General features: G+C 46.7%; 1 protein-coding gene and 1 pseudogene across 1 annotated transcript; both read left to right on the top strand.

The window, feature by feature from the left end:
* The first annotated feature begins 4,621 nt into the window (after positions 1-4,621).
* On the top strand, positions 4,622-9,168 carry LOC149355825 (uncharacterized). The gene is given in 4 exon segments (XM_089577697.1): positions 4,622-4,679; positions 4,682-4,905; positions 8,040-8,845; positions 8,847-9,168. Coding segments are annotated over 4 exon segments (1,410 nt in total).
* A 2,232-nt stretch (positions 9,169-11,400) lies between these two features.
* On the top strand, positions 11,401-26,464 carry LOC149355824 (TNF receptor-associated factor 6-like; annotated as a pseudogene).
* Positions 26,465-27,645: the final 1,181 nt, after the last annotated feature.

Below are 27,645 nucleotides of genomic sequence, written 5' to 3'. Positions count from 1 at the left end.
AGAAACTGCGCGACTGCGTAGCATTGACAGCGATGCCCACAAAATTACGTCACTCCACGGAACAGGTGCCGTGTCACAAGCGCGCAAATTTCATATTCCCGAATCAATTATCAATATCTTTTAAGCCACGGGGCCGAAGGTAATGGATTTTACGGAGTTATTAATGCTTATTATAGCTATTACTAGGAAGCACCTAGACACCTCTAATTGTGTCCAGGCGGCACCGATCTGTAGTGGCTAAAAAGTTACGTTCCAGTCGTAGTTATGTAGCTTGAAAATATACTTCATTCACTTCTCTCCTGATGCCCGTCATATGTGGTGCAGAACACAAACTTTAAACCTGAAAACTACTATTTTTAAACGTTAATTGCCCTCTTCCCTGAAACTGTCGGTATGGAAGAGCCGAACTGTTTTCACTGTTCAATCTCTGTGTTATAACCGCAACTCTGAATTAAACGATGAAAACGTTTTCTAAAATAAAATTCTCTTCCTTTTTTATTTTTGAGTTTACGATATATGGGCGTTGATGAATGGAGGCACAAATATATACAACGCAGCGTTATATGCTTCTAACCTTTTAACCGGCCGGTCGTTATCTGAATTTAAAGTGGCAACAGTTAATTTTTACACTTTTAGTATTATGGGTGTCGTCCTGCTATCTCATTATGTTGGAGTGATTCTACCGCGCACGTCATTCTCCACTCACCCGCAACAATCATACAACCTGTACCGCCGTCCCGAAAATAAGCAAGGTTATCCTAGAACGTCGCTCAGACTCAAGTGGCATAAACCCCAAAATCCAGCCAAACTCCACACCCGTTGACTTTTTACTGCTCACGATATTATCCAACACTGCTAGCGCCGCGCTTCATCACTCGACTTATGCGTCCTGTTTATGACTCTATGAGCCGCCGCGCATGACAGTGCGCTGCGATCGCTTGAAGCATGCCCAGATCCTGCACACTTAGCTCTAATTTCGGAAGTTCCACCTAGATTTATTTGACACTCTCATGGCGGTCCTCATTACACACCACCCCAGTACCACGTCCCTTTCGCCTCTCACGCCGTACGCCCGCCTAATATGGACGTACGACAGGCCGAGCTTCAATCACCCCTGCCCTGCACCGTGCCTGTAATCTGAGCCCTCATATTCACAGCCACAAAATCCATGACGGCTTCCTACTCCCGGCTACCCCAAGTACCTCATGAAAACGCATTCATTAAAGCTTACCTACTACCCACTGCGTGCTTCCTGAAAGCCTGAAAAGTATCCTGAAAAGTATTCGGCATGGAGAACAACTAGTAACCTGCAATTTGCTTCAGTGGGAGATTGTGGTGTTAATTACTCATTATTTAAATTTGAAGGTAGGGCTGTTAGGAATACTACAGGGAGTGGATAACACGACAGAGTCGAACGCTGCTTTACAAGTGCTTTATTTTTCGCTACAGGGGTAATAAAATGATAGGCTTTATCACATCACATGAGATCAAAAGAACGGCCCCTGCGGTTAACATGTTATTGTAATCCCTCGCTCTCTCCGATCTACCTTCTATCTATAGCGAAGCAAGCACAAAAAATGATTCTTATGAACAAAACCCCTCCTCTTCAAATCATCATCGTCGTTAAGAGAAATCACCTCCTTCGCTGCTAAACATCTAGGTAGTTCGATGCGGTGATTTCTTTCTCGACTGATGGTGAGATGGACTTAATTACAGTTATTGAGAAATTTTCGTTGTGGGCACTACATTATAGTTTCCTTTAGGGTTATACCTTGCAATGTACCTCACTGCAATCACTATATCGTATTTTCGAAAAAATAGCGCGTATGACTTTATGGATTCCAGCGATGTTTCCAGTCATAGTGAGTAGGCAGGGTGCGATAAATGGTGCGAACCATGCATCATTGTCGGTAGCTATGCGGAGCGTGAACCGCATAGACGGACTAATTTACTGTTCTGCGTTTTAATATTGTTGCGCGTCCAAAAATTTAAAAAGATGCTGGTGTCATAGAGGCGCCTTTAGAAATTATCACGGTGAAATCAGGAGTGGATGCACTTCCGACAAGCATCCTATGTTTTCATCTGTGGCAGGCACCACATGTTAACAATTGGGCGCCAGGCGTTGTGTACCATAGGTTCGCTATATTTTATCTTTATGGACGAGTGTTGTCCATGTTGCGCGAGTCTGTAATCTTGGTTTGTGAATGCAGTGGCCTTGTCGGAACAGAAAGCATTTACAGGTGGTTTTTGATGTGTCGAAATGCTGAAAAAATAAACGGTTGTGAATGCAGCCTCCAGAAGATAGAGTGGTGGACAGCAGAAAGACCTGCCAGCGCTGCCGGACAGACAAATATTCTTGAGAGGAGAACCGGTCGAAAAGGACAAGGGTAAAAAAGAGACGTACACCGTGACGACTGGGTGTACGACGACGACCACTCAGTCGTCGTGGTGTACGTTCCTCTTCTCGTAATTTTAGTTTTCATTCATTCATTCATTCATTCATTCATTCATTCATTCATTCATTCATTCATTCATTCATTCATTCGGGATAGCCTCGAGGGCCCTCGTTTAGAGGGTTCTCAGGTTCTCGCCTTCATTATGTACCAACTGGCCCAGATTTCTATTATTCTGCGTAAACATTCTGTCCCATAACGCTCAGCACTTCTCCTTATCAGTGCTGATCAAACTCACATCGTTCATTGGACGCAAGTGCAACCGCTTCAGAGACAACAAGACAAATTCGGTGGGTGAAGATAGGGGTTCGTTTGTGGGAGAGGCTTACGGGAGGGTGAAGGTGGGTTGTTTGCTGAGGAGTAATGTACTTCGGAGTTAGTAGAAGGGTGGTGGGCAGTGGTGGGCGGATTGTCGGTGGAGGTCTCCTACGGCAGTGAGGCTTTATCCCATTTCGCCGAGATAAGGCCGTAGTGCCAACGCGTTCAAACACGATGCCCTATGGTATGTCAGCACTCATTAAGAACTTCATGGTGTGTAAATTAGTCGAGAGCCGATTTTCGCCAATTCTTTTAACTTGTGTGCCTGGCGTTCAACAACGCAAACACCGAGTCCATTGAAAGTAGAGGTAATAAGCCTCGCCGGAGTTCTCGCCATTCCAACAGCGAAGTATAGGAGGGATCGCTCTATCTGAACCCACCTTTGTTATCTGAACCGAACTTTATCATAAGCCATTCACGTCAAAAGTTTTCATGCGAAGCTTCCCCTTATTTCCTATGTTTTTTGCTTGTCTGATAAGGAAACGCCTGCAACATAGAGAGGTCGACATGCTTGGGAAGTTGGCATGACGTTATTCGCATCATACGCACACAATACGTAGGCGATAAAGAAGCGAAACGGAAATTGTATTGCATTTCCAAATGCACCTTGTAAAAGGCTTCTCTCGGCAAAACCGCTGACAGATTCATTCTGTAACTTGGCGCGTGTGGTGGGATTTTGCAGCCCATTTTTTTTTCATGTTATGCTTAAGTAGAATAATATCCTGCTTAAATCAAAATTATTAGTAATGATCATCGTCTGCGGCAACGAAAAGTAAAAAAGAGGAACACTTAGCAATAGTTCTGGTTTATCTAGCTTCTTTCTCTGGGTAAACCACTTCTCCTTTTAGGTAATACAAGTCCTTTACCCAGAATAAGCGCAATTGATCCAAAAGTATCATTGCTAAGTATTCCCATCGTTTTGGTGCTTCGTAGACGCATACGATGAAGAATACTAATTTTTTAGCTTACTCAAGCAATTGGTTCACTTATGCATCATATGAAAAAAAAAATGGACCACAAAATGCCACCACAAGCGCCGAATTACAGCTTGATTATGGCAGCGGCTTAACCGAGTGAAGCCTTTTAATTCGGGATGCGAAAACCAAGCCACTAACGATTTGGCCGGCTGTACATTTTCCGCAGAATACCGACCCTGTATGTCGGGATTTCACACGCTTGATTTAGGAATACAGAACGGAACGACACGATAGGAGGAAAACAGTATATTCAATTCCAAAAAAACCATATCGCTTGCACCATCTGCCTCTACGGGGATCCTTGTCGTTGCTCGATGTGAAGCATGCCCCTTGCCTTGGGCACTGGCCGGTGGCTCACCTTTGGTGCGACAGTATTACTTCACTAGCAATCCTGAATTCCGGAGTAATTATTCGGTGAGATGTTAAGGCCTATCCCAAAACTCCTTCCTTGCGCATTATTCTCACAGTCTGATCCAGTGTATATTTCGCGGTGTACCATAGGACAGTCAAGGGTGCAGGAATAATAAAAGGACCACATTGGCTATACCACGATCTAAATTGTGAAACCTTTTCTTTAGCGGTCCGGGATTTGCAGTACGTTTAGAGACTTCTTCTCACATGAGGCCACGCGGTAGCAATTTATTCTTTACCGGCAATTAAAACTACACTTCATGGCAGAGCATTTACCGGAAGGACGCGGTAAGCATGCTTTCATTACATACGAGCGTTGCAGGAAGCGAGGACATGTGATTCCGATGATAACACCGCGATTGTAGCGTTGACGACCCCTGAAAATAAAAACAATAAATAGGGATAGATAATGCTTTGGTGTTCAGCCAAATCTACCCCGTGCACTTTGTAGAGCAGTTGACGATGGCTACCGGAGGTATGTCCTACACGTTGGTCGGGTTCGCCGCAGAACTCGACTGGCGGCACTACGCTTCGTTAAACCAATTCCTGGGAACAAGTTATGCCGGGCCTGTGGACTAGTGTGCAGGAAGACCGCACTCCTACCGTGCTTGCACCTGCTGTGCGAGTCCTACTACGGTCAGTGCGCACAGAACGGTCAGCGAGTGTGTCCTCTCGACGACCAGCCCTCCCAAGACGAAGAAGTCGACTCGAAGGAGACCCTTTCCGACGAGATACTGACAAGAAAGGTGATTTACGGGGATCAAAGTTGAAGAACACCGCAGAAAATACTTTTAGTTTTACGGTTTGACCATCCGCCTCGCATGCGGCAGGTGCGGGGTTCGATCCCCAGTGCCGCCGGGTACCCACCGGTGATACAATGCGTACAAGCTTTCCCCTGCCTGGTACTCGGCTTGTGTACGGTGAAATACTTGGGAAATGGGCCTCTCACCTAACCTTAAGTAGAATAAATAACCTTGTGCCTTGGCGCTCTTTGGCCCCAGATGCCCTAGCAGCATAAAATTTCATCATCATCATCAGTTTTAGTTTTAGGTCTGAGCTTGTAATTTTGGGGGTTGCATACCGGTCCCAAAAAACAAACTTTCTGCGTTAACTGAAGCAGTTTAATGGATAACAGAAGTTGGCTGTCGTCAGGACATACCGGCTCGGTAGTGCATTAGATACAGACATGTTCCGAAAAAGCGATTTCTGTATAACAGGCGTTTCAGGGAAGACTAAATTTTGAAAAAGTCCATCTTTGAAAATTAAGTCTTCCCTGGAACACATATGGAATAGAGAGTGCTGAAAGGTACGTCCGCTATTAGGGGAATTTCCGTTGCGACCGCTAGAAATTTTGTTTTATTTCGTGTCAATCATTTCAATGCTTGTCACAGCTATTGCTCTCGTATATGTAACAAATAGCACCTATAATGGATTTCGTCGATCTTTGCAGTGAATAGCAAAAGATGAGATCTGAGCACAGACAGAATACCAAACGCTTCAGTGGTGCGCGGACAGATAACCAGCAATCTCCATGAAGAGAGGATAAACATTGCAAAACATGTACCAATTATCACTAGTTCAGCTCAGCAAAAAGCGAATAAAAGCGTTAATTCTATTTTTGCATCCAAGTACTTGTTGGGGGGCCAAATGGAAAAGGAAATTATCGCGCCCTCATGAAGGGGGAGTACACTTTCGACGAGCATCCTGTACTCTTATCTTATCTTTGTCAAGCGTCACGAGGAAAGAATAGCCTGCCAGCCATTGTGTAACACAGGTCTCCCCCCCTTTTTTTACCGAAATGAAGGGGTGTAGTGCAAGCTCGAGATATATCCATTGTTGGCTTGGGATAGCGGCTTTTGTGTGGACAGACACCAACCATAGGTGGTTTTCCTGCATTGCAAATTTTCGAAGAAATAAAGAAGTTTGAATGGCTTGCACTAATCTCATGATGATCTCCATTTTGGTCGACTAGAACAACAATAAAACAACGAAAAGAAAGGAAGGCGCAAATAAAGGATCACGATGCAAAATTAAAGCGCTTATAATCAGGCTTGAGGCGCAAAACATGCGCAACATAAGGGCGTGCACAACACCGCAGTGCTGCCTTCCCTCATTCGGGAACGACTTTCTAGTCCAGTTCACCTATTCCTGGAAGCATGTTTTTATGGTTCCCAAGTATCGTCGTAATAGTTTTATTGCGGAAGCAATCCGTCACGAAGTCTAATCTGGTCTTGAGGATGTGCCTGGCTTGGCTTGACCTTGAGTGCGATTCTCACGCAGACGGTCGACGCACCCGATCGAAACTTGGTGCGGCAGCTTGTGCAGGAGGGTGATGGCGCTCTCCGCGCGCGGAGGTACATAGAGCCATGTAGAGGTAGAACTTAACTTTGGCAGCTGCGTGGAATCGGGTTTCATGCTCCCGAGTCCACCGGGCGGGTGAAGTGAGCGGGCTGGTTTTTTTAACTTTACAAAGTCAGCATCTTGGCTCGCTGCCAATAGATACCTTTAGCTGGCCGTCCGCAGTGAGCGGCTCCGCGGGTAACGAATGCGCGTGCGCACCTTGTAACGTATTGCGTGCGTACGCACGCTATAAGCCATAGCGCGCGCGTGCTAAGGGCAAGTTACGGGATGCGTTGCAAAATGGCGGCGCCCTGCTCGTCCGCTTCGGAAAAATACTTGTCGCCGATGCATTCTTTGATGCGACAGCTCGCTCGAAGTGCTTCCTGTTCGATTTTATTTCGCGCACTCTCGCCCACACGTAGAGGTATGAGCGACAACAAGCCCCTATTTTTTCAGGAAATTGGCGATGTTCCTGCTCTTAGGCCTAACTAAATGCAGAGTGTTTCCCAATGATTTCCTCTTAGCAACGCCATCTGGCGTTGCAGTTCTCTAGCTTTTAGTCAGGTTTTACAGTTTATTCTATTGACATAGCTTTCCTTCTTTTCAACAAAAAATGGCTCCTAATGCACCCACCTTTGCTATCATCAATAATTACGGGGAAAAAAAATTGAACCCAGCGCGTTGATGTGCTTTGGTGTCATGTCACTAGATGGCGCCTCTGTTTGCATGTACACCTGATGGACGTTGCGGCATTCTGGATATCTCGACGAATTACGTGCACAGGAGAGGTTGCTTTGTCTGCAAGCTTCTCGAAGGAGTATGTATGGGCGCGATGTAGCCAGAGTTTGTTGGGCACAACGCCGAGGGTGACCGCGGTTTCAAAACTCTAAAAACTGTTGTGGATATTACTTACGGTAATCTAGGTGCCTTTCAGTAGTGAAGGAGCCAAACAGTAATAGTTAAAAAGTTAACGGTTCAATATTAGTGAGCCAGCCCGCTAGTTACCACGTCTTACCGGTATACTGATGAACTACACCACTGACAATGCTATGCCGAAAAAAGTGCTCTTCGAATTCAAAAAGCCCGTTTATAAAAATTGTGTAAAATATTAGTGAAACACATTCCCTGTATGCGGAAACAATCTCACGCTAACCGATGTCTTATTCGTATGCATAAAACTTGAAAAACTCGAGGAAAAAGTTTAAATTGATTTTAAAATCAACACATTCTTTTTCACGTAACATTATTTTCAGACAAAAACGCCCTTTATTTTTGTCCTTTATTTTCAGACTACTATGCAAAGCTAATGGAGCAAATAAAGAATACCTTCTGATCAAATGTAGTCTATACAAGACATCAGACTTTGCTAACCCCACAGCCGTAGTTTCTTATACGCCATAAGCCCAACAGGATACAACAAAACTCACAAGCTTCCCTCTCAGTGCGCATTTAGCAGTGCAGGAACGCAGTCATGACGCTAAGTGCATGAATGGTTGTTCTGCAGGGTGGCTCCATACTAATGGTTAACTGTTATTTGTAGGTGAAATGTTGGCACGAAGAAAATGGCTGCGCGGACGTGATGGCAGCTTCAGAGATTTGGCAGCACTAACAACGGGAGTGTGGTCACCACTCGGTCTCCTGCCCCAAGTGCTCCGCCGCCGTTGTCCGCAAAGACGTGTGTACGCACCTGAGATCAGAGTGTCGTGCTTTGGAGACACCCATCACATCGGAATGCTATCGACACTCTACTTTCAGTCTGGAAACGGGGAATTTGTCTTCCTTCAAGAGAGTATTGAAACAGCAAGGATGTGAAATAAGTCCCTTCTTCGAGCGATTCCCTGTTGACAGGAGTTCACGTGACAACAAACTCAACGAAACTTACCACAGCGTGAACGCCTTCAAAGAAACGCTGAGGCAAGAATTGATCGCTTTAAACGAAAGCTTGAAAGGATTGCCGGAGCTAATGAAAGAGAGTTTGGGCAGTTTCGCGGAGAGAGTGCGCGAAGTCGCGGCTTGCAATGAGCAAATGAAGGAATGTCTGAAAGCAAGAAAGGAGCAAACAGAAAATCTTGCCAGCTCTATAAACGCAGTAACCGAAAGACTGAAAAAGGACCTTGTGATTTCGACCAGTCTGAATGCTGACAGGCTGGCGCAGATTGCTGACGCCGTCGAAGCATGCACGGAAAGGAGTGAGAAGACATTCCTCTGGACCAAAGAACAGTTCCGGATTTGTGGCCTGCACGTCGACCACTGCCTCTTTTTTGTCAAATGTGTGGAAGCCCTTAAAGAAGCCACTTTGAGAACCGGCTCTGCTAACTATGTTGCTGGGAATGTATACTTTCGCGGCCTGCATATCACCCGGTGTGCGGTTCGAGGAAGAAGGTGATTCGGTGATGTTATACCCGGCTCTCCAGCTGCACAAGGGTGACATGGACGATTCTATTACGTGGCCATTTGCGTACAACATTAAGCTGACCGTCGTGCATTCGATGTCCGGGGCAAAATACATAAACATTGTTACACCGGGCCCGTTCGGAAACCTTGAAGGGCCTACGAATTCAAGCAATGAGCTGACTTGGTTTCCGATTTCCTTGAAGCTAGAGGACCTTACACGTGACGGCTATGTTCACCACGACTGGCTTCGTGTGAAGTGGGAGCTGCTGATTTGAGTTACACTCCAATAAGAACAGAGGCCTCAACGATATACAGTTTAACTGCCTGTCTTTTAAACTGATCAGCAAGGTTTTACAGTTTTAGTTAGTTCAATGCTGGAGTCCTTTCCGCCAGAACTGGCAGCTATAGAGAGACCTTAGCCTTTCATAATATTGGCCAAGCTCGACTGATTACAACAGTATGTAGAGTCTGTTGCATGCAAATCATAGCCGCTCAGGTCTTTCCTTGGATAGCCTGCTTGAGATTGCAACTTCAACACCATTTTTTTCTCCTCTAAGCAGGGTTGTCGACATATACAAAGGATGGACAAACTTAGTGTAAATATCTATGGATGTTCAGATGATACCAGTTTAAGCTTGCCTTCCACCTTGCACATTTAAGAGGAGCGACCTTCTTCCAACGTTCTCCGGGATTGCATGCCGAAGCAGGAAACAGTGCCGCCTTCTTTGCGGAGAACTAACGAAGGGGGCCGCGTGTTTAACAGGAATGGCAACGCATCGATTTGTTCTTGTTGTCTGATCATCTCGGATACTCGCTTTGACACAGACGCGGATCATGACGAACAAGAGAGAAATAATGCCTTTATCTTAATATTTGATTTAATATGTGGGAGTGCATGCGTGTTTGCTCTCGTGTACAAGAATCGCCCTCAAGTCGTTGTGACCATGAGTTTATGCTATAGCTTTTTACATGCTCGTTTGTCTTGTTTTCATTTAGAAGAGCAATAGGTTCGAAAAACTTTGAGATCACTGCGTCGACCCCCATTGGAGCAATGTGAAAGCAAAACTTCCACACACTATATGGACGTCCATGACTGTTCTGACGTCCATGTACAGTATCGTCGTCCATGGCGGTTTTGACCTGCTTTTTTCACGTTTTTTCGCTTGTAATTAATGGACTAATTGCTCGTCATGTACAAAACTTTCTCTCACGGCAACATTTTATCACTCACTACCTGTAACAATCACACTTTCACATGTTTATCTTGAAGGAGCGATGTAATCATGCGGAAAAAATTGCGGCCACTTATTGCTCACGCGAAAGAATAATGTAACGCTCTCGCATTAATAAAGCTTGAAACTGAATTGTGCAGCAGTGTTTCTTTTTCAAGTTTAATTTGAAATGGCAATGTAGGCTTACTTTCTTCATCTGAAGCCCTTGCTTCAAATAAGAGCTGCAGCGCGGAGAATGAGAGGCCAAAAAACACGTGTGGTGTTTAGAAAGTTCCTCGACTTTGCATTTCATTAGTGCTAACATACAGCATGTAGTTTATACAGAAGTATGCTAGATTGACTCATGAAGAAACCCAGTGTTTTTAAAAGAAATGTGGCCGGTTAAGCTACGGCTTGGCCAAGTTAAATCACCGAGGTGCTGCCACAGGGACCTAAGTTCTTTCTCTGATTTCCGTTTTGAGGTGTTTTTACATTAGATGAGCAATGTGCCTGTTGGTCGAAGTGCTTGCCTCTAGCTCCTTCGCAGCTATACAGCGACGATCATTATCGTCTTGACCTCAAAGCCTAACGGAGGGATCCTGCCTTAGCCGGCGCTTCTTACCTCTTTCTTCTACACCTCTAAATTCTTTTCCTTCTTTATATTCGGTGACATCACGAATCTGCTGATTACATCACCACTTATTCAGGACGGTGTCCACTGGAAAGCTTCTCGTCCTCAAATTTCTTCAGGTAAACACAAAATAGAGAATTTGTGGTCCGAGTACGAAATGATTTGGTTAGGGAACGGGACACCACTCGAAGAGTTGTGGATGGTTCTTTTACGGGCACTGAGATCGCACAGTGCATGGGCCTCTAGAATTTCATCTCCACCGAAACCGGACCACTAAGGCCGAATTTCGGTGGAGGCGAAATTCTAGAGGCCCGTGTACTGTGCGATGTCGGTGCGTGATAAAGAACCCCAGTTGGTGAAAATTTTTGAAGCCGTTCACTACGGCGTCATTCATAGCCTGAGTCACTGTTGGACGTTTTAAACATCAATCAACCGAGTAATGTACGCCTGAGCCACAAAGTTGATACGGGTCGCGGGCAGAAAGCCGCTCGGTGCGCGTGAACGCGCGCTCGGTCAAGCGACGACCGTGATGTGAGAGATAAAAACCAGGATTGTAACCATGGCAACAGGTAAAAAAGAAGGAAAGTAAAGAGGAAACCGAGCCTTGGCAGGGGCGGTAATCGCCGTTTTCATAGCTTTCTGAGCAGCTGCAGCAGACGGCGTGAACGATGTCTCCTCGAGGCCAGCAGTGCACGTTGGTGGGCTTCGCCGCTGACCTGGACTGGAGGTCCCTGCGCTTCATTAAACCGATTCCGCAGAACAGGATATGCCGCGCCTGTGGACTGGTGTGCAGGAAGGCAGCACTGTTCCCCTGCATGCACCTGTTGTGCGTGTCCTGCTACGCCAGTGCAGTGGAGACGCGGACCGAATGTGCCCTCTGGATGACCAGCATTTCCTGGACGCAGACGTCATCTGGACCGAGTGCCCTCCCGAAGAGATGCTGAAAAGAGAGGTGGGGGCAAACTTATTTTCAAAAGGACGGCATTAATGTGTTAAGTTCAGTTCAGTTCAGTTTATTTCCTTCAAGACCCTAATTCGGGGATTTACATAAGGGGTGGGGCTATGGATATAACGTGAGATTTAATTTTCTAACATCAGCTGCGTTATCTCTTGGTGGAATCTTGATGGACAGGTAATGGCTCCGAACTGAATTGAACTTCTGTAATCTGAACTGAACTTCTTAACTTCTTGTAATCTCATAATCAGCCTGACTGCGCCCACTGCTGTAGAAAAACCTCTCCTATATCTCTACAATTAACCCTGTCACGGGCAGTTGCGGCCACCCTATCCCCGCAAACTTCTTAATCTCGTCGGCCGCCCAACTTTCTGATTGCTCTTGGAATCCACTCCGTTACCCTTAAGGACCAGCGGTTATCTTGCCTTCGCATTACATAACGCGCCCAAATCCATGTAAATTCAGCTCAATTCAGTTAATTTCTAGTTTTTGCGGGGGGTTTCTTAGATAGAAGTTGCCAGAGCAGCTCCACTAAGTCCAGGCAACCACTAGAAGTCAGAAGTCATAGTGTATATAGCAAACGTAATAATAAAATATAACCATGAAGGCATACCAAACATAATGGAAATTTGTCGTATGTATGAAAGAAGAAACATAAAGAAGAAAACCAAACATCAAAACCATTTCGCGTACAGCAGTAACAACGTTGTAAAAAGTAAAAAATTGCTGTACTAAACGCGTCAGATAAATGGAAGAAAGAGCACAGCCTTTTGCAAAAATGACACAATACGTTCAGAAACAATGCATTTATCATCAAAAACAAAACAACACATATTTCATAATTTTACAAAAGAGCTCATAAGTTCTTTTCGGCTGTAGTCAGGTTATGAAGTAAAGACTGCAAGTTGTAGTTACGAAAAAATGGTCATGTCTGTGTATGCTGCTTTCTTGTGTTCACAGGAATTTGGCGCAATTCTAAAGATGCTAAAGTTGATAAACAATTTCTGACATTAGTGGAAGAAAAATAAATTGTTTGCAGAAGACGGAGGCCATATAGATTGTGGACGCCAAAAATTTTATATGTTTGGGAAACATGCGTTGTGGAACATGGCCTTTCGAGATTAGCATTTAGACGAACCATTCTTTTTTGCAGTATGATTAGTTTCTCCATATTAGTCACTGTCGTCGTAACCCCTACCAAATTGCAGTAAGTTAAATGAGAGTGGAAGAGTGCGTAATCAATCTGACCTGTACATTTTAAAGGCAGAGTTCTGCGACATCGTGAATGTGCACCCACAACACAAAGTTTTCGCCGAAATAATCGATGTGCGTTTCCCAACTCAAGTTAGATGAAAAATATACTACTAGTGTTTTACGCTCCTGAATAATGTCCACGGTGTACACCGTTGTAATGTCAATCACCTGTCGCTCAAGACTTGGTACATAATTAGGGTACAAGTCTTTATTTTTATCCCGAAAGATTGATTTCTCCTAAGATGTCATTAACCCGCGTCTAATCCCTGATTCAATGTGCTCCCTACCTGTCCCTTAAAGTTACATCATTTCCTTATATTGCTGCGCTATCCTCAATTTAAGCTGAAAGTTGTTCGTTAGCCTTTTTTTGCGTTTCGGCCCCGCAGGGGCAGATTCTGTATTACCGGTAATATTCCGTACCGGTAAGATTCTGTGCTAAGACATAACTCACTCGCAATCAGCGAAATTCCCTATGTAACAAGACAGTTTCAGTGGCATTACTAAGTTTGCTGCCGTGACGAAGAAACTAGATCGACGGATGCTAGAAAAATCTTTGCCGTCGTAACGCTGCGTGCTTTGTCGATAATTGCTGAACAGTGCAGAAAGGGGAGTAGGTACAGGTAAGAGCAAAAGTGGAGAGACCCCGGGCCGGCGGCAGGAGCGTCTGCGGGGCCGCACCGCGGCGCTGCTATCTCTCTGTGAGAGTGCCCTGAGCGACCACAAACTTCGCGCTGTTTTTGTGCGGCTGCATATCGCACTTGATAAATTTCTAGTATGGTGTACGACTGCTCTGTTGATCACGGTCTCTATGAAAGGAAGCGCGCACCCCCCCCCCCCCCCCCGTTGTTGAAATATCAGTGGCGTGTTTTGTACCTTCACTCCTGACATGCGAATTCACCTCCTCATCAGTAAAAACTTCATTGTTAAGCGGTTGTTTTGACCGAAAGCTTTGCACTTACTATTAAAAATTAAGTGTTCTGTAATTCTGTAATTTTTTGCAGGCGTCAGAGCTTCTGAGGTGATGCTGCTTTTTTATTTCTGAACAGTCTCGCGAACTTTTTTTTCTCGCTATCGGGCTGGCACTCCTTCCACTTCATGGCCATGTGGGAAGGCAAAAGCTGTTGTCGCCTAAGCACAGGTTATTACCCTGAGTATTAATGAATGGCTGGAACACGGGTGCTGTGTGTCGGTCTTAAAGATCTCAATTGCTCCGCTTTCCATATTCTTTTTGAATATTTTCTCCATGAATGGGTTTTTATTTATTTCAGTGATGGCTCTAACAACTGCCTTAATGGCTACTACCATATGTATTCTGTTATAAAAGTTTACTTACGATTGTACCGCCAAGGTGAGATAGGTGGCTGTAGGAAGATGAATCACGAAAATTGGTGAAGTTTTTTCACTCTGAAAGTGCTGATCGAACCTAACATCCACACTGGGGGTGTTTTAATTCTTCGAAGACCGACATCCAGTAACACTATTCAAGCAATCCGTTTCCGTGCACAGTCCACACAGCCGTGTTTAGGTGATAAGGACCTTTGAGTTGAACACCACCATGAAGTCGGAAAGGTATTAGCACGCAAAGAAACAAAAAAAAGCTCTCAGGAGCCTTCACAAATAAAGAAGCCACATAGCTACGAAGCTGTTAAATCTGGCAAGAATACATAATACGGTGCATTTTAATTAAGGAACAAGCGTTTATAGATTGATGACTCACCGGCGTATGCGTCCGCAGAAGTCTCATCCTAGCTGTCACTCAAACTAATGACGTCATCAACATGGCGTGGTATGTCGTAACATGAAATTAATTGTCACACCTTAGCTAACAATTAATTAAAAACTGACTGCGTCATTAACAAGACGTCGTTTGTCACAACACAGAATTCCTGAAAAATTAGTAATTAAAATTGAATCAAAATAATAAAAATTGATGAAGTCATCGACAGTGCATAGTATGTCGTAACAGAAAATAATTAAGGTGGATTAATTTTAACTTTTAAAAATTAATAGACATAACAAAAACTCATCGTGTCATGAAATGGCGCAGAATGTCGTAACCGGAAATGTACTGCGCATGCGGGTGACGTCACTTATGACATCACCAAATCAGTCTATATACAGAGCGCCGACCCGCGCTCCGACTCCGCCCTGGTAGCTCCCGGCGCATGCGCGTGAGGTCACCTATGACGTCATCACATAGGGACGAAAAGAAAGACCATCAGGACAGGCGCTGACTAGAAACAAAAGTTTTGTTGCTTCTAACGAGAAAAAAATGTACGACTCTTCAAACAACAACAAGAAGTAAGATGCCACAAAGCACGAGAATCATTTGGTGGCGTATGAAGAAGGTGGTGTCTGTGCCATCCCATTGGCCTGCTGCAAGTAATACGTGGGCCAGACGGGAAAATGGATCAATGAATGCCTAAAAGAGCACAATAACAATGCGTACCAGTATGTGAAATTCCATCTAGGCATACATTGCAGATATTCCAAAACTAAACCTTGCCACCCAGGCTTCACACAAAGATATTAAGCAGTCATAGTAACAAGGTAACGTGTCCCTCCTTTGTCCCTTCCCTTATGGCATGGTTCAGGTGACCACTGAGATGCGAGACAGATACTGCGCCATTTTCTTCCTCTCACCCCTCCCACAAAAAAAAGCATTTTCTATTTTTAAATTATTGAAGCCGCACACATCACATGGTCCACGGACGCATGCGTTTAGCAGCCCATTCTTAACACTGTAGGCAAAAGAATTAGGGCTTCTGGTTCCTCGGAAGTTATGATGGTGATCAACTTTGAAATGGCATACCAACTCACCAAAGCACCAGTTGTAAGACGCCAGTGTGTGACACACGTAGCCGGTTCGTCTATAACTGAGTGGCTGTCGCTAGCAAGGCTACTGTTGAAATCCTTAGTTCTTTAATTAGTTTGTTTCCAGTACCTAGCTATACCTGTAAAGGGGTTTCTCGTGAGGGCGGGTGTTTCTAATTCTGTAGGAGTTGTTCAGTTCAGTTCTTGACGTGAATCCTAGCAGCGGAGTGGACGACATTCCACTACTTAGCCGTTCGTGCCGAAAATGAACACAGGTGGGCCGACGAACAAGCTGAGGGTGGATGTTACAGGTGCACCAAAAGTAAAACGGAGCACGCGAGTGGTGACCAAGCTGGGAAGAACTGCATGCCATCGCGCTCTGTGAGCAGATGCGCAGCTGAGAGCGAGGGGGCGTCGGCACATCCGGTTGGCCCACCTGGATGACCTGGTGCCCGCCTTATCGTCGGGTGGAGCGAAGCCGCACCGCTACCATCACTGCTCGCCAGGTGGCGCTTATCAATGCTTCATGCTATCAGAATTTTTATATGATAACTCAAGAGGCAGTGCCCTACTTTTTGAAGCTAGGTCAGCGTATCTTAGAACGCGCAGCTACAAAAAGAAATTTAGGGAAGAAGATGGCACATGTGCAGTGTGTGGTAGATCTGTGGAAACAATTGACCACCTCATAATCAAATGTGATGTATCCATCCGGATGTCGATGCAGGCGCAGTCACTCTTCCTGAGGCCCTAGGGTTTAAAGATAACAATGGTCATGTAAATAAATCTGCAGTGGAGTTTAGCAAAAAGCGATTGGAGGATTGGTGGCTGAAAAGCAGAGATGTGGCATAAGGTTAGAATTGTAGGAAACCGTCGGTAAAGATGATGGCGATTCTTAATGAGAATTGCCAACGCAGTAAACAAAAAAAAAGAAAAAAAGAAAAGCTGAGCATGGTGGCAATTGCCACCACCCCGTTTCAAAGGGGGCGCTCCTATCCATCCATCCATCCATCCATGCTAGGGTGCCTCGATGTTCATGCAAGCGTTTGTTGTTTTGCCGCATCGTGCAGAAAAGCTGGCCTCCGGCGGCATGCGCTTTCTGCTTCGTCAGGAATGCCACCATTTTCAGTCTGCGCGACCGCCTTGGTTTGCGTTTACTGGCGGCGAGTTTCTTGTGCGAAGACATATAAAGGCTTCTGCATCCGTTTCGACGGTGCGGTATGAAAAAAAATAGCAAGTATGTATTGCCTCATTTGTCTTTATGATACAAATAAATGATCAACGGCACAGGAAGCGAGGTAATTGAAGACAACTTGCCTCAGCTCGAATTGTCTTCTTACACCGGAGAAGACCTTGAGCTTGGCGCATGATAGCCTTAGATGCTTATGCGCCACTAAACTCTACACAACACAACACCGGAGAAAACTGTTACTCAAAATTTCATACGAAATAACGTTGTGTCTGCACAAGTCTTCCTCGATGGGTAATATTTAGAACGTCGTTTTATGTCACAAAGACAGCGCAGCCAATACACGCATGCTGATCTTTTTTTCACGTGTTCCCTGGACCCAAACAAAATTTTGAGCGCACTTTTCAAACTTGCCGCCAAGTGAAGCGTTGTTTATTTGTTTTTATAGTTGTTTGTTTCATCGGCTGCAAGAATATGGATAAATGAGACCAGAATAATTAAAGAGCTCATGGCGATACGGTATTGGACACAATTTTGAACTTCAGTAACTTTTCTATTTATATTGGTTTTCAATATCAGTTATCATTTTTTTTCCAGAAGAGGGTACTTCTGACTGCGTTAGTTATTTGTTTATTTGTTTCAGTCAAAGCAGGTATAGTTTTATGTCTCTATTGCTGCATGCAGCAAATACCTTCCTGTTTATTTCCTTAATTCCATCCAAACCCCTGTGCAGGCGAGAATCGCATTGGCGCGCGTTCGTTTCGATAGCTAATCAAGGTTTTGCTCAGAAAGTCTTTAGGCATTACGTTTTGAACGTACCTTGCAGGAGTTTTGCACTTAATGCCAAGTTTTTGCATGGGTTTCCCAACCAAATATATTGCTCAAATAGCTATTCCCTCCTCTCCCCACTCCTTAGCATTCAATGCCGGAGCTTAGTGGCAGTGGCCTTCGTCTGCTCAGCCCCAAATGCATGCGACCGAATCCCGGCTTCGGCGGCCGCAGTTCCATGGAGCTGTACGATGTCAGTGCTCGTTTATTTACTTATTTTTCAAATACTCCCGGCTGTCCTTCGGAGGTCAAGGCACGAGTGGCTACAGAACATCCTGATGACGCTTACATAGGATAGTAAAATAAACATTAGATCAAAAATTATCTTCCAAAGGCAATTCACTCTTCCCAATTGGTAATGTACGCAGATGACGTCGCTGTGATAGTTACTGGTGAATCTCTTCCGGTAATTCAAACCACAATGACGAGTGAACTTCAAATCCTGTCTTCCTGGTTCTTAGAAAATCGCCTAACCTTGAATGTCGCTGAAACTAAGCACGTCATTTTTCATTCTAGGTTACAAGGCAACCAAAATTCAATTACACTTACTCTAGGTAGCTCATTAATACAACCAGTCTCGTCTTTCAAATACCTGTGAGTTTTTTTATTGTTATTTACATTGGGAAGAACAAATTAACCACGTATGCAAAAAATTAGCTCTCGGATGCCACATGCCCATTAAGGCAGAACATTATTTTCCGTACGATGTATTATACTCCCTGTACTATTCCTTCTGCCATTCACATATCAGTTACTGTTGTGAATCTTGGGGCCAAACATATAAAACCTACTTGTCACCTTTATGTCGTCTCCAGAAACGGGCACTGAACGCGATAAGATCTTCTTTAGATCACTCTAGGAGCAACATTTCTGATGCTAATCAAGTACTATCGTTCCCATAAACTCTTAACTATAAAATTCGCTCTTGATAAACAGCATAATAAACACTAGCTCTCCCCTTCCTTTAAGCCTTTTTGCGCTGCCTTCCCGTAACACAAGACAAGCATCCAATTGTAAATTTAACCTTCCAAAATGTAGCAATGTATATGGTGAACGCCGGATAGAGTTCAATGGAGCAAAAATATAGAACGGATTGTCCATCGAGGTGAAAGTAGCCAGAAATTTTAAAATGACCAGTAAACTACATTACAAGTCTAATCAAATTTTGCCTGACACTCTTGTTGTGTGAATTCTTGATACCTCATTTTTTTTGGTGCTTGGTATTGGAACGTTTTTTCTTTGTATTCAGTGTATTCTTTTATTTTATGTTTTTTCGTATTTTGTATTCTTTGTATTCTTCCTGCAGTCTCCCATCTTATTTTTGTTTTTTTTGCTTCGTGTTATTTGTAACCTCACTATTGTGTATATCATGATTAACTCTTTAGTCTTCCGCGCTCTGTGGCTGAACTGCAAGTAATATTTGTATTGGACCGGCCACTAGCTTTGTAGCTCTCGGTCCAAACAGTGTTTGTGTATATCACCTGTTTTCGCAATAAAGTTTCTATGAAAAAAACACTACAAAAAAAATCTGAAACTCCGGGAGATATTATCACGTATTGGTGACTGCAGTACGGCGAACAGGAACACAGCGAGAATGTCTTCGAAACGAAACTCTTTATTCGTGCTGACTTGCGCCCGCAAAGAGCTGAATCACTCGGCGGCGGCGTAGCAACAAGCGTGCTCGGCGGTCACGCTTGCGTCACGAACGAAGCGATAAAGCAGTGTGCCGGCAGCCTTGAAGCATGAACAAATAAACACAACAAACAAACGCTACAAAGACTCGCGGCATTACTCCCCTCTCAAGGAAGCATCGCCTCGATGCTTTAGAAAATAATGCGGCTATCAACAATCAAAAACGGATTGTGCAAAAATAAACACCGAATGTGGAAACGCGCCGTCCTTTAGCGTGCATGATAGAACTTTAGGCGTACGACATGGACTAGTTCGGGTCGTAGGCGGCGTCGCTGGGATGCAGTACTTGGTCAGGGACGACTTCATAGTCCAATTCACCTAGCCGACGAAGAACCTTGTACGGGCCGAAATAGCGTCGCAAAAGCTTTTCGCTCAATCCTCGGCGGCGAATGGGCGTCCAAACCCAGACTCGGTCTCCTGGCTTGTATTCCGCGCCGCGTCTTCGTAGGTTGTAGCGTGTGGCGTCTGTCCGCTGCTGGTCTTTGATCCTTAATCGGGCAAGTCTTCGGGCTTCTTCTGCGCGTTGTAGGTAGACGGAGACGTCGACGTTATCTTCCGCGGTAACGTTCGCGAGCATGGCGTCCAGCGTGGTCGTGGCCTCTCTGCCATGGACGAGCCTAAAAGGCGTCATCTGGGTGGTCTCCTGCACTGCAGTGTTGTAGGCGAAGACTACGTAAGGCAAGATGACGTCCCAGGTCTTGTGTTCGGCATCGACATACATGGCGAGCATATCGGCGATGGTTTTGTTGAGGCGCTCGGTCAGTCCGTTGGTCTGCGGGTGGTATGTAGTTGTTCTCCGGTGGCTGGTTTGGCTGTAATGGAGGATGGCTTGCGTCAGTTCCGCCGTGAATGCTGTTCCTCTGTTAGTGATGTGCACATGGGGGGCGCCGTGTCGCAGAACTATGTTCTCCACGAAAAATTTGGCGACTTCTGCTGCTGTTCCGTTCGGTAGAGCTTTTGCCTCTTCGTAGCGGGTCAGGTAGTCGGTCGCTATAATGATCCACTTATTTCCAGATGTTGATGTCGGGAAGGGCCCAAGCAAGTCCATACCGATCTGCTGAAAGGGCCTTGAGGGGGGTTCGGTGGGGTTCAGAAATCCTGCTGGTCGGGTTGGAGGGGTCTTTCGTTGCTGACAATCTCGGCAGGTTTTCACATAATGTGCGACATCGGCAGACAGGCGGGGCCAGTAATACTTTTCTTGAATGCGGTGGAGGTTGCGTGAAAACCCGAGATGTCGAGCTGTCGGCTCGTCGTGTGAGGCCTGAAGAACTTCTCCGCGCAGACTTGCAGGTACAACAAGCAGGTAGGTTGTCTTGTTCGCTGCAAAGTTCTTCACGAGGACATCTTTGTGTAAACAGAACGAAGACAATCCTCGTTTTGAACGAGGCGGGGGTGAAGAAACCTTGCCTTCCAAGTATTCGATGAGACATTTTATGTCGGGGTCCGCGCGTTGCTGTTGTACAAAAGAGCTGGAGCTGATGGGTCCCAGGAAGGCGTCCTCATCGTCGTCCGGCGGCGGTGCATCTACAGGGGCTCGTGACAGGCAGTCGGCGTCAGAGTGCTTACGGCCGGACTTGTAAACGACGGTTACATCAAACTCCTGGAGCCGCAGGCTCCATTGAGCAAGGCGGCCGGAGGGGTCCTTCGAACTGGCCAGCCAGCACAGTGCGTGGTGATCGCTGACCACCTTCAACGGTCGTCCGTACAGGTAGGGGCGGAATTTCGACGTAGCCCAGATGATGGCAAGGCACTCCTTCTCAGTTGTCGAATAATTAGTTTCGGCTTTGGACAGGGAACGGCTAGCGTACGCGATGACCTTCTCCACTCCGTCAATTTTCTGAACGAGAACAGCGCCTTGGCCCACACTACTTGCGTCGGTATGAATTTCAGTGTCGGCGTTTTCATCAAAGTGCGCAAGGATCGATGGGGTCTGTAAACGGCGCTGAAGTTCCTTGAAGGCTTCTATTTGCGGCGCTTCCCATTTAAAGGGCACATCTGCCTTTGTCAGGTGCATCAGTGGCTCGGCGATGCGCGAAAAGTTTTGGACGAAACGTCGGCAATAAGCGCACAGTCCGAGGAATCTGCGCACAGCTTTCTTATCGGCCGGTGGCGGAAACATTGCGATAGCAGCTGTTTTCTGCCGGTCTGGGCGTACTCCCCCCTTGCTAACCATGTGGCCTAGAAACAGCAGCTCTTCATAGGCAAAGTGGCACTTCTCTGCTTTCAGGGTTAGCCCGGACGATTTGGTTGCCTCTAGTACTGTTCGAAGCCTTTTCAGGTGCTCTTCAAAGCTCGAGGCGAAGACAACGACGTCATCTCAATATACCAGACAAATCTGCCACTTCAGGCCTGCCAGCACTGTATCCATTACTCGTTGAAATGTCGCTGGTGCGGAACAGAGACCAAACGGCATCCCCTTGAACTCGAAGAGGCCATCTGGAGTGATGAATGCGGTCTTCTCGCGATCTCTTTCATCGACATCAATTTGCCAGTAGCCGCTCTTGAGGTCCATCGATGAGAAATACCTGGCGTTGCAGAGCCGGTCCAGTGTGTCGTCGATGCGAGGGAGGGGGTAGACGTCCTTCTTTGTGATGTTGTTCCAGCACCGGTAATCAACGCAGAATCGAAGTGCACCGTCTTTCTTTCTCACTAGAACAACAGGTGCCGCCCAGGGGCTCTTTGAAGGCTGGATAACGTCGTCGCGCAGCATTTCTTCCACTTGGTCCCGGATGGCTTGTCGTTCTCGCGGCAACACTCGGTAGGGGCTCTGGCGGAGAGGTGCGGTGTGCTGGTCGGTTATAAGGCGATGTTTGGCAATTGGCGTTTGTCGGACTTTTGGCGATGACGAGAAGCACTGGCTGTAGCTCTGAAGGAGATTGCGGATCTGGTCTTGTCTGGTCCGGGGCAGGGCTGGGTTTATGTCGAAAGTGGGCGAGTTCTCTTGGTCAGGTGAATCATCTACGGATGAATCGGAGAGGGCGAATGATTCTCGTACGTCGGATATTTCGTCGAGAAAAACAATCGTCGTTCCTCTGTTAACGTGCCGGTATTATTCCCTGAAGTTTGTCAGGAGTACTTCGGCTTGTCCTTTCCGGAAATGTGCGATGCCTCTGGCGATGCCGATTCCTCGGTCGAGAAGCAACTGCATGTTCCCCTCGATAATGGCTTCAGTGTTATCCGCTTGCGTGGCGCCTACGGTGATGATGACGCTTGAGCGGGATGGGACACTCACTTGTTCCTCCAGGACACTGAGCGCAACGCGATGTTCCGGAGTTCTCATCGACGGGATGGCCTCGTCCGTGGAAAGTGTGATCATCTTGGATCGCAGGTCGATGATCGCCTGATGCTCATTAAGGAAATACATGCTCAAGATCACTTCGCGGGAACATTGCCGTAGCACTACGAAGGTCGCGGGATAGGTATGTCCCTTGAGAGTCACTCGCGCTGTGCATCGTTCTGATGGCGTAATGAGGTGGCCCCCTGCGGTGCGAATTTGTGGGCCGTCCCAAGCGGTCGTTACTTGCCTCAGCTGCGCAGCGAACGGTCCGTTCATCACCGAATAATCGGCTCCTGCGTCGACTAGAGCGGTAACTTTTCGGCCGTCGATAACGACTTCTAAGTCGGATGTCCTGGCTCTGGCGTTACATGTCGTCTTCGGCGTTGGGTCACGGCTTCGTCGGATATGTGAATTGTGGATGGGGCGTGTGGTCGAAGCTTTTCCTGATGACGACGTCGTTTTGAAGGCGGTTCGCGTCGTGGTCGAGGCTGATGTTGTATGCGTCGTCGGCGTATTAGGTGTGGCGTCTACATACGGCGTGGTCGCTGGAGGATCTTCGTCGTTTCCTCGGCAAGCAACCTGACCTCCACAGTTTGCTTTGTTTAGTTTCCCCCACGCGGGCTAGGGGACCTTCCTCGGACAGCCGCGGCGTAGCTGCGACCCGGTGATGCAAAACGTGCGGTGGACGGTGACGGCGAGCGGGAAAGACGGCTTGACGACACGTACTCCCCTCTGTGCAGGTAGTCGTCGATTTCCCGTGGTCGCTGGCCGGAGAATGGTCGTGGGGCGTCGATGGCGAAACCACGCCGGCCGATGCGTCTGTACGTGCAGTGGCGAAGTACATGACCGGCTTCGCCGCAATGGAAGCACAGCGGGCGGTTGTTGGCAGTCCTCCAGGCGTCTCACTTCCTGGGGCTTGGGCGTCGGTCGTAGGCTGGGCGGACGGGGGCAGGGGGACGGCGTTCGGGAACAGCTGGTTCACGTCGAAGAGGCGGAATGCGGCTCTCGCGTTGGGGCTGAGGACTGCGTAGTGCAGCAGCGTAGGTTAAGGCTGGAGCTTCAGCTGGAGGCGAAGATGACGGAGTGCCAAGCGCATGCTGCACTTCTTCGCGTACAATTTCCTCAAGGGTCGCTACTTGAGGCTGGTTAGAAGATGGTAGCAGGGGACGTAGCTCTTCTCGTACAATTTCGCGGATAACATCCCGCAGGTTGCCTTCGAAGGCTGTGCCATCCGAGAGGGCAGTCGAGGTCACTTGGGGCTGTCGAGGAAAATGACCGGCTCGTGCTTCCAAGGTTCTCTCTATGGCGGCTGCTTCACTGGTGAATTCCGCGACCGTCTTCGGTGGGTTGCGAGTCAGACAGCTGAAAAGTGCCTCTTTAGCGCCACTCATCAAAAGCTCCACCTTCTTTTCCCCCGTCATGTCAGGATCGACTCGTCGAAAAAGGTGCCTCATATCTTCTACATATGCGATCACTGACTCGTTCGGGTGTTGGATGCGTGACTGTAGAAGCAGCTGAGCTCTTTCCTTCCTGATAATGCTCGTGAAGGCCTTCAGGAACTCCCGTTTGAATAATTCCCATGTCGCTAGAGAATCTTCGGTGCTCTCGAACCAAGTTCTCGCTGGTCCTTCCAAGGCGAAGAAAACATGGCACATCTTAGTCTGGTCGTCCCAACTGTTGAACACGGCGACACGCTCAAACTGTTCCAACGATTCCTCGGGGTTCTCGCTCGGTGAAGCGTTGAACGTGGGCGGCAGTCGGGGCTGGTCTAAAATAATGGGGGCTGGTGTCGTAACCATGGCTGAAGTCGAAATTGAGGGGTCCTTCTTCGTTCGCGTGCGGTCCGGTAGCAGTCCGAATTCTGGTGGACACCTCTGGAGACGACGGCTGCTTCGCCCTTCGCCTGCGGGGGGGGGGGGGGGGGGGGCGGCTGCTGCGGCTTTCGCGGGATCTTCTTTGAGACGGCTCGGGCTGCTCTGACGGCTCCCAGGGGGTGAGAGCGACAGGGACATCCGTTAGCACCTCCACCAGATGTCACGTAGTGGTGACTGCAGTCCGGCGAACAGGAACACAGCGAGAATGTCTTCGAAACGAAACTCTTTATTCGGGCTGACTTGCGCCCGCAAAGAACTGAATCACTCGGCGGCGGCGTAGCAACAAGCGTGCTCGGCGGTCGTCGAACAGAATACCCGCCGCTGTCAGCCGTGCTCTTTTAAAGCCGATAGCGAATCTTCGAGATAAAGCTTTAGAAGTTACTAGAACATTCTGGCACAAGCTAGAGTCGGCTCCGTCCAGATGCGATCCATTTAGATAATTCTAGGCGCGTCTTGCGTCACAACCGAAGCGATAAAGCGGCGTGCCGGCAGCCTTGAAGCATGAGCAAATAAACACAACAAACAAACGCTACAAAGACTCGCGGCAATATATAGGAAACCTTTGGAGGTTTTTTATAGCTGATATGCCGCTTTGCACAAAGTATCCCCCCCCCCTCCCCACGCTCTAATGTTCAGTTTTCAGTCTGTATTTTCTTTACTGTCTGATTGCCTCTTCGCTCGAGAGTCGTAAAATGAGAATTATACATGGAAACAGCTCATTCTTTCTTTCACTGGGCCGCACTGGATGCTGCACTTGCATTCTCATTGCCTAAAATTGCTCTTTTTTTAAAAATGGCATTCAACATAATTATCTAGCTATCTGCCATCCGGATAGTTATCTGTCGGTTACCTCTAATCTTCGAGCCAATAAATCCTGGAAAGCATGCATATTTTCTTCTTTTGTCGTATGCATTATTTGTAATAATATTTTAATTATTGAACTTTTATGATCCGCCATTTTCCTTACTTCCAGGTTATCTGCTGGAATGAAGAAAACGGCTGCGCTGCTGTGATGGCCGCTTCGGAGATCTCTCAACATTTCCAGCGCGACTGTGGACACCACTCCACTCGCTGCCCCAAGTGCGCGGCCTCGGTTCTCTGCAGCGACGTCTGCGCGCACCTGAGGTCGAACTGTGCAAACCAGGGGGCGCCTCCTGCGCAGGAATGCGGGGGACAGGTTGTGCGCAGAGACGAGTCACCTGCTCCGACAGCTTCGAGTCGAGTGTTAGAAGAGCAGGCCCGCGAAATGAAGGCCGTTCTGGAGCAGGTGGTTAGTGAGAGCAGAGCGCTAGGCGACCGACTGAACGAAATCTCGCACGGTCAGAACGCCTCCACAGAGACACTGAAGCACGAACTGTCACAAGCAACACAAAGCATTCGCGAAATAACCGCGTCTATTGAGGAGATGAAACGGTCAGCAATCAGCACTGTTTCCACAAGGATGGGGGCTTTGGAAGAGACACTCAGAGGCGAGTTAGTGTGATGCGAGACAACGGGGACATATGTTCACGGCTTGCAGGTGCCATCGACGCTGCGAAAGCTGAAGCGAAAGACAATTTCCAGAAGACATTGCACAGCATTGGCCTCGTTGTTGGGCACAATAAGCTACAAGTGCAGCATTGCGACTTCTTTATAAACGGTATGGCATTACTCAAACAAGAAGCGTTGCAGGTGGGGTATGCTCATTATATAAGCCAGCGGGTGTACTTGCGCGGCTACTGCATTTCACCTGGAATTGCATTCATAAAATATGGCGAATCTGTGATCCTGTGTTTGGGGTTCCAACTACACAAGGGTGAAATGGACGACTTTATTCAGTGGCCACTCGAGCACCGAATGAGGCTGAGCGTCGTGCACCCAGAAGAAGGCGCAAAATGCCAGCTCGAAGGGAAACCATGGCGCACACACACACTTATTAAGATGCCTTCAGAATCATCTAACAAGCCTGCTTATTTTGGTTCCACGTCCCTTAACCTAGGCGACCTCACCCGCGACGGCTACGTGCACGAAGACCAGCTTCGATTAATATTTGAGCTGCTGCTGTGAATCACTCTTGCTCGAGAGACAAAAGAGCACTTTCTTATCTGAAAAACCTATATGTGGGTCGCCTGAGCTCATGCTACAATCTACTACTGGAGAATTAGTTCTGTAGAGCATTCTATGCACTAACTGGGATGCGTACGTCGCTCGTGTAGTGCTTTATTTACCCTCTGTATGACAGGAGTTGAATACTAATCGTAAAAAATTGTTCCTTGCAAAGGATAAAATTTGGCCTTTTCATAGCCGCCGATGTCAGGAAAAAGCTAAATTATGTTTTCTCCAATATTTAACTTCTTTACGATAACAGCGGGGAGGACTATTGCAAATATAGCTTTAAAATGCATATTCAGATTTAGAGCTAGCCACTATTATTGGGCATATATCTGTTTTAAACTTGGAAACGTGACTACTTTTGGCGTTGTGGCTTGAAAAATTTGCTCCATTTCTCATTCGACTCCAGAACTGCACGACTCCGTAGCAATGACAGCGATGCCCACAAAATGACGTCACTGCATAGCACACGTGCCGCAACACAGGCGCGCAATTTTCGCATTCCCCGATAAATGATCGACATTTTTTAAGCCACGGGGCTGAAGGTAATCGATTTTACGCACTTATCAATGCTTCCTATAGCTATTACTGGGATGCAGCTATAGATCTCTAATTGAGACCAGGCGCTGATGTGTAATGGCTAAAAGGTCACCCTTACGTCGTAGTTCACAAAATTTCAAATATACTTCATTCAGTTCTCTTCTGATCTCGGTCAGATGTGGTAAAGAAGCAATATTTAAACCTGAAAACTATGATTTTTAAACGCTAATAGCACCGTATGAAGAAGTCCAACCACTTCCACTGTTCAAACTGTGTGTTGTAACCGCAACTCTGAACTAAACGATGAAAACTTTTTCTAAAATAAAATTCTTTTGCGTTTTCTTCTTTTTCAGTTTGAAATTATTGACATTGTTGGATGGGGGGACATGATATATACAA

The sequence above is a fragment of the Amblyomma mixtum genome, chromosome 3, assembly GCF_055824585.1.
Source record: "Amblyomma mixtum isolate Tamu chromosome 3, ASM5582458v1, whole genome shotgun sequence".
In the NCBI taxonomy this organism is placed as follows: Eukaryota; Metazoa; Arthropoda; class Arachnida; order Ixodida; family Ixodidae; genus Amblyomma; species Amblyomma mixtum.
Note: the sequence above shows the minus strand (reverse complement) of the source record. Positions and strands in the feature narration are given on the sequence as shown.